Source organism: Mus caroli, chromosome 14 (genome assembly GCF_900094665.2).
Source record: "Mus caroli chromosome 14, CAROLI_EIJ_v1.1, whole genome shotgun sequence".
NCBI classification, from domain to species: Eukaryota; Metazoa; Chordata; class Mammalia; order Rodentia; family Muridae; genus Mus; species Mus caroli.
Window position 1 is genome coordinate 23,850,655 of NC_034583.1, and position 7,870 is coordinate 23,858,524.

The window sequence follows — 7,870 nt, forward strand, 5'->3', positions numbered from 1 at the left end:
TACCCTAGTGGACATCAGTTTCCTCCTGTACCCTCAAGGAAGCTGGGTGCTCTGTGAATCCAGACATCTGAATCTGAGAAGTAGAACTGAACCCAGTCTTTCCACTCCATCCAGGATTAGTCAGCACCCAAGGGAGAGTGGGCCACAGCCAAGAATCACCTTTATTCCTTGTTTGCCCACCCAGAAGCCCTGGAAGAGGAAGCAGGATAGATGTCTGCCTGTGAAGACAGCCTCAGGCTGATTTCTCTCACGAACTACAGTTCACAGCTCTGACTTGCTGCGTGAGAAGGTGCCGCCTGCTGAGTTCCCAAGACTTAGGCTCAGGGAAGAGCTTCTAACAGCCCAGAGGCAGCCTATGTAGTGGCAAAGGCAGGTGTGCATATTGGGGAGGGGGACCAAAAGCAATGTTTTCCCCAAATAGAGTCAAACCCCATTCAGGAAATATGAGAAAGGCGGTTCTCAGATATGCAGGCTTTAGGATAAAGAATCCCAGGAAAAAGGAAGAGGTTGGGCACACAGTGAGGGAACAGGGGGTGTGCAAGTTGTGCATGGAAGAGGGTCACAAGGTCCTTCCCTCAGCCAACAAGGAATTGTCCGTGGAGCCCCAAACCAGAGAAACCAGCGTGAGGAAACACCAGCACGTGCCCTGGGGAAGGCGTGTGGGGTGAGTCTCCCACACAGGACACAGTTGTGGAGGGCACTGTCAAGACAGAGGTCAAGATGCAGAGAGAACCACAAGGTCAAGATAGTGCCCTCAGAGAACTTCAAGAGGAGGAAGGTTTCTGTTCTGGTAGGGGTCACACACAAGTGACTCAGCCGAGTCTTCACCCTCTTCTTGGGACTAAGCTTGGATCTAGTGGCTTTCTCAGTCCCTCTGACTGATCAACATGAAATTGACCCAGGCTCTGGCCGGTTGAAGGGTCCCTCAGCAGGTCTGAAGCCGGGAGCTGCACCAAGAGAATATGCTCACCTCCTGCTTTGTGGTTCTCAAATCTTGAGAGACCCAACAGCCTTGGATCAGATCAGCTGTGCTTGGAGGTGCAGAAGCCTGTGCAGGAGCACCCCTAAACCTGGATGTGACCAGAACAAGCCACACCAGGCCTGTAGATACCTGTAATGCTTAACAGTGCTAAGCCAAATCCACGGTCTGAGCCAGCGTCTTTCCAGAAGAAACAAGGCATTACAGCCAGCTGTTTAGCCAGATTCGGGGAGGGGGAACAGTTTCCAGGGTGGGCATATAGAAGGTTTCTGGTTCTTTTAATTAAGACAGGATTCAGTGGTCCAAAACTCTTCCAGTCATACTGAGTCAAAAGCATGTCGTAGCAGCAAGAATATATCCTTGTTTTGTCACGTGAAGGTTAACAGGCACTGTCCCGGGAGAGGGCAAGGCCAGCTTGATGTGAAGGGTAGAGAAACAGCCACCTGTTCCATGGGCGGCAGCCCACCTGTTCCTGTAGCCTCTCACGTGAAGTAGCGGCAGGGTGTGGAGTCGATGGAGCAGTACTGGGTGCACCGAAGGTCTCCGTATGATCTGCAGGAGGCAAAGATACTGCTCAGGGCAGGGGCAGCAGACAGCACAGTGGGCAGGGAAAAGTACAATCTAAAGAATGATCCAACTGCATTGGACTACTACAACCCTCACAAGGGCCAACGTCAAGGAAGTCTTTGCTATTTGGGGTGTGGGTCTCTGGAGTTTCCACTTTAAACTCTAGCAGAGGGACTAAGGTGGGAGGAATGATTAGCCCTGATGTTAACACATCCTCTAGGAGACACCCACCCCCTTCTCAAGGTCCATGGGTGTCCCATGCTGTTTATGATATCGCTCTCTACTAATTAATGCAAATGTCTTCTTGTGCCCATGGACAGCATCGGCTTGGTACAAGCTCACAAACTCTTGAAATTTGTCTAGTGTGACTGAAGAACTGAATTTAAAAATTCTAATGATTTTTAAAACTGAATAGCTACATGGAATAGAGGCCGCCAAGTCAGACAGTGTAGTCTACACATCTGCAAATCCAAATGATAACCCTTAAACAGTGTCTTACCCACACACTTTCACAACAGTCTCTGGTGTTTTCTAGAGATCAAAGTAACAGCTCTGGTGAGATAGTGAAAGAGCCCCAGGTTCTATTCAGCAGTTAGCTCCCTGTCAGAGGACACTGCAGGACTCTATGGAGCTATTAAACAGCCCAGTCTGGGTAGATCGGGTAGGTGGCTGGGAGGAGACTTCCTTAGTTCAGGCAGCATTACCGGATAGAGGTAACTGGGAAAGGTGATGTCTACTTCCTGGCCTGCTGAAGGCCTGCCAGAGCTGTTAAGGCTGAGTATGTAGCACTCATGAGAGACTAAGAGAGGTAGAAATTCAGCTGCTGCAGGATATTTGATCACACCGTGAAGCCCCGAAATCGAGTTGTTTACTGGAAAAACCTGTTTCTAGTTGTAGTGTGGCTCAGCCCTTAGCACACACCTTTAATCCCTTTGGCTAGAATACAGACACGCCCTTAGTACACACTTTTAATCCCAAACAATGGGAGTAAAGTTAGTTTGTAGAAGGAAGCACCCATGCTTGGAAATGATGTCTAATTGAGTGGCAGGAAGATTTGACAGAATGAGTCAGAGGTAGGATGTCCCCAACTCTCAAGAGAAGAAAAGGAAAAAATTATGTGTATGTGTCTATTTGTCTAATTCTGGTTTGATCTTATCTAGATTTGTGGAAGTGGGTAGTGTGCTCTGGGAATACAGCTGGGTAGACAGAGGCTGTGAAATGCCCTTATGCTGCCTGCTGTCATCTCGCCTTGTCCCCCCAGGCCACAACCCAGTCAACACTGTGGCCAGGCTGGAGGCTGCTGCTCTGCCCTGGCCCAGCATGCCACGGATGGCCTCTGGGGCATTGTGGTAACTAGGGGAGACTGAACTCTACCCCACCTCAGTGTTTACAAAGACCAGGAACACAAAGGATCCTTGAAGGGAAGCAGGGAGGGGAGATGCTGTAAGAGTGCAGGAGGCCTCCCTACCCAGGGAGATAGGTCTCGCATGTCAGGTAGCCAAAGTCAGAGCCGTCACAGTCCTCCACACCCTGGTGCCGGTAACCATCTCCACAATAGGCCCGATGACAGTCTAGAGGGACAGAAAGTATTGTTCTGAGAAGGGGCAGGATAGGACAGGCTAGTTTACATAGTGAGGACAGGGTGGCCCAGAGAAATCCCAAGAGCACTGCACCCACTTCAGAACCAACTTCCATAAGGCCTCAGACTCACCCGAGACTAAGAGTCACACTAACATACCCTGAAGTAAGAACACTGAGATGAAGGTTCTATATAACCAGCCTACTGGGGACAAGAACCTTCATGTCATCTGTAAAACTAAGATGGTGGCACTGCCTCCCCTTCACAGAACCACTGTGGAGCATTGGTACAGTAAGGCATAGGAGACTGGAACAGCAGAACCCAGTAAGAGAGTGTGGTGAAGCCTCTGTCAGCACAGAGCTCTGGGGAGGCAAGCTACCACTAGGCTCAGCCTGGGCTCCTGAGGGACCATGGAGCCTCCACAAAGACTTTTGTTTTCCTACAAGGAAAATCCACCCACCCACCCATCCATCCATCCACCCACCAATCCACCTACCCACCCATCCATCCATTCATCCATCTACCCATTCATCCATCCATCCACCCACCCACCCATCTATCCATTCATTCATCCATCCATCCACCTACCACCCACCCATCTACCCATCCATCCATCTACCCACTTACCCATCTATCTATCTATCCATCCATCCATCCATCCATCTACTCACCCACCCATCTACCCATCCATCCATCCACCCACCCACCCATCCATCCATCCACCCACCAATCCACCTACCCACCCATTCATCCATCCATCCATCCATCCATCTACCCATTCATCCATCCATCCACCCACCCACCCATCTATCCATTCATTCATCCATCTATCCACCTACCACCCACCTATCTACCCATCCATCCATCCACCCACTCAGCCATCTATCTATCCATCCATCCATCCATCCATCTACTCACCCACCCATCTATGCATCCATCCATCCATCCACCCACCCACCCATCCATCCATCCATCCACCCACCCACCCACCCATCCATCCATCCATCCACCCACCAATCCGCCTGCCCATCCATCCACCCACCCACCCATTCAACCATCCATCCATCCATCTATCCATCCACCCCCATCTATCCATCCATCCATCCATCCACCCACCCACCCATCCATCCATCCACCCACTCACCAATCCACCTGCCCATCCATCCATCCACCCATTCATCCATCCATCTATCCACCCATCCACCCACCCATCTATCTATCCATTCATCCATCCATCTATCCACCCACCCACCCATCCATCCACCCACCTACCCATCCACCTATCTAGCTATTTACCCACCCATTCATTCATCCATCCATCCACCCATCCACCCACCCACCCACCCACCCATTCATCCATCTACCCATCCACCCATCTATCCATCTGCCTACCCACATACCTACTATACAGGGTCTAGTTATGTAGTCCATACTGGCCTTTGATTTTTGGTGATCTTCCTGCCTCAGCTTTCCAAAAGCTGGGATTATAGGTATATGCTACAATGCCTGACCCATCCTCATTTTTAAAGGGCAAGGAGACCCCACTACTTTCTTTTGATTATGATAATGCCTGTGGAAGGGACCCTTAGGAAAGTCAGCACCCCATAGATGGCCATCCAAAAGTTGTCAAGAGGTCTGATGCAGCTACACTGAGAGAGAGTAACAATCTCCCCCTGCCTTTCAATCCTACTCTAGTTGGATCTTCCTCTCAGTGTCTGCCATCTGTCCCCTGAGCTCCTAGAAAGCAAGGACAGCAATGGTGTCCACACACTTCCAGTTCCGACCTCAGCAAACGGAGTCATGGATGGACATACTGACCCCAAGCAGCCTCCTCTTTATACATCAGCTGGAGGGATCTCTGAAGACATGAACCATTGTTATATAAAACCTCTCTTACGGTCAAGAGAGACATGAGCTGGGATCCAGCTGTTGAACTCTGTCCTGATTCTGAAAACTACTTCCATCTCACCTCCTGCCCTTATGTAAAAAACACACAACAACACAACACAACACAGCAAAACCCCCGATCATTGCAAATCCTCCAGAGCCAGGTCTTAGCACTGTCCAAGAGTCTGGAGGCAGTGTTAGCCGACCCACTGCTCCGCTGACAGCTGACAGGGCTTGCACCTAGTGTTCATTAGAAAAGGAGTTCTGATTCAGCCTTGGCTTCTCCTGGCTTTCTCCCTAGTGTACAAAGTGGGGGCTATTACTTCCTCCTCCTGAGCTTGCATTATGGGTTTGCCAAGAAGTCAGGTTTGGACGAAAGAGGGTCAAGGGCAAGGGAGGCCACTCTGGAGACATGACCCTGAACACCTCTCCTATTGACATGCTTGGATGGGGTAAGAATTAACAGGTGGCCAGGGACTCCAGCCTCTGCCCCCAGGTATATTGTCCCTTGCCTTTGCCTAAAACCATCACAGCTAGTAGCCAGAGCTTATGGGCTTATTCCCCTTCCCTCCCCCTCCCCCTCTCGCTCTCCTTCCTCCTCTTCCTCCCCTGCCTCCTCTGGCTAGGCCTCCCAGGCTGGGCCCCACTCACCGATGCAGCCATCACTCACATCGGGATTACCATCATCACACTCTTCCCCAGGCTGCAGGACTCCATCCCCGCAGGTGCCAGGCTGCTTCACCGTGTAACCCACAGGGTAGAAAGGGGTGAGCTGGCCAAAGGAACACAAAAACATTAAGGATGGTGGCATACCTAGGCAGCCACAAGGTAGGAGAGTCTCTGGTCCTGGAGCAGATGCCCTGGGTCTAGGAGGTGTCTCTCATCTTCCTCCGGGGAGGGGGATGAGAGAGATCATCTTTCCCAAAGGGATCCTGGCTCAGGGTGAGCTTCTGTTTGGGCATGGGACTGTGGAGGGCTGCACAGAAGATGAAGGAGGGAGGATGTTCGGCCCTCTCCTACAGACACACAGCAAAAGCTCCGTCCTGCTTCGATTGTCTAGCTTTCCTCCCTTCTAGTGGGAGCATCTCTCTCCTGGCTAAGGGCAGGGGGATCACAGCCTAAGTGTCCAGCCCCAGAGTACCTGGATGGGGAGCCAGCCAAGGCTATCTTTGAAGTACAAAGATCGCTGGTCTCTTCGAAAGGCAATGGCATTCTGAGTGTTCAGCTTCTCAAGCTCCTCCTGGTTGTTGACCACAAAAATCTGCCAGAGAACATAGTGGTCAGGGTCCAGAGATGCTTCCCTGCAGAACAGGGAAAGCCAGAGAAACCGACTCTCTGCCTGCTTCTCAGGGAGGAATGTTGAGCCAGTCCTGAATGTCTGAGTTGAAACCACAGCTATCCGCCTTGATTTAACATATTTAAAATGTTTTTAAAATCAGGCTACCAAGGCTTAGAAGATGATGCGACAGACATAGGTAAGCAATTTGTCTGGAGATGACTCTTCGACAGTGATGGATCACACAGTGATGATCGTTGCATCCGGCACTGTGTGTTGAACTCAGAGCACACGAGCAAGCACTCAACCACTGAGCTCCATCCTCAGGCCAAGCACAATATAATCTCAACCACATCAAAGTTAGGCTTGAAAGTAAAGCGTGTGGAAAATGTCCCTTAATGACCTCACATTCAAAGTGACAGTTTGCCTGTTTTCCTTTGATTTTGTCCCCATTTTGCACTTTCCCATAGTGAGTGGGTAGCCATTGCAACAAAGCAAAGGGAATTTTCCCAAAGTACATCATGAAGGTCCAGGATCAGGTTGAGAGCATCCAAGACACCCACCCAGACCACGCCCCGAAGAGTCTTACCGCAGGAACTCGAGGGGAGCCACGCCCATACATGGAGTCCCCGTAGGAGGGGTTATTCACATTCACGGGGGGTCCGCAAAGGCATCTTCCTGGAGGCCCTGGAAATCCTCTTTCCCCTTTGAGTCCCATTACAAGTTGTCCTAGGAAGCAACAGACTGTTGTGTAACTAGAGCCAAGCAGGTCAGGTGATACGAGCAACCTGTGTAAGGAAGAGAAGTTGAGAGCTGGAGGCAGGACAGGCAGAGGGAGAGGCTCCCAACCAAGATGTGGCAGTATAAGGGAGAACCAATCAGTGAGGAATGGGGCCTCATCCTCAACCTACTATCGGATCCCATAGAACCCTTAGTTTGACCACTAAGAAACAACCTGTAAGAAAGATGAGGGGTTTGCAGGTCCTCCAGCCCAGAGAGCAGCACCTGGAGGCTGAACCAAGCTAATAGCTCATCTGTTGATTTGCTCTAGATTTCCTTGTTGGAGGACATGCCTTATTTGTGGCCATTATTGAAAAGGTCATCTTGTAGATGGATATGCAGTGGATGGAAAACTTTTATTGTTTTTTTTTTTTTTAATGATTGCTATTTATTTGGGGGAGGAGGGAAGTTATACACACCAGGGCAAATGGATGGAGGTCAGAGGACGAGCCTTGGGAGTTAGGTCTCTCCTCCCACCATACAGGACCTGTAGATGGAACTCAGGCCATCAGGTGTAGCGACAAGTGCCTTTGCCCATGGAGCCATCTTGCCAGTTCAACTGACACTGTCTTTTAAGTATCTTACATATTTACAGAGGAATGTCTGAGTGTGCGTTTCTTTTATTTCTCCTGGAAGAAAATAGAACATTTTCTCCCCCAACCCCGTCTCCATCTGGGTGCTAAGAAAAGTCAAGATACATCCTGGAAGAGTGTGGTTAGGAAATTCACTATGAGCCGGGTGTGGTGGCGCACGCCTTTAATCCCAGCACTCGGGAGGCAGAGGCAGGCGGATTTCTGAGTTC

The 7,870-nt window shown here is 50.4% G+C and overlaps 1 protein-coding gene across 3 annotated transcripts in view; it reads right to left on the reverse strand.

Moving 5' to 3' along the window:
• Positions 1–135: 135 nt before the first annotated feature.
• Positions 136–7,870, reverse strand: part of Colq (collagen like tail subunit of asymmetric acetylcholinesterase) — a 54,468-nt gene continuing 46,733 nt past the window's right edge. Inside the window, exons 13-17 of one of the 3 annotated variants that reach the window (XM_021182123.1) lie at positions 6,878–7,017; positions 6,154–6,273; positions 5,664–5,784; positions 3,015–3,117; positions 136–1,531 (exon numbers count right to left, since the gene is read on the reverse strand). In XM_021182123.1, the coding sequence (XP_021037782.1) occupies positions 1,462–1,531; positions 3,015–3,117; positions 5,664–5,784; positions 6,154–6,273; positions 6,878–7,017 (554 nt within the window). In that variant the 3' untranslated portion in view covers positions 136–1,461. The remainder of the gene's footprint in view (positions 1,532–3,014; positions 3,118–5,663; positions 5,785–6,153; positions 6,274–6,877; positions 7,018–7,870) is intronic. The other 2 variants (XM_029469126.1, XM_029469125.1) reach the window with 2 other exon arrangements.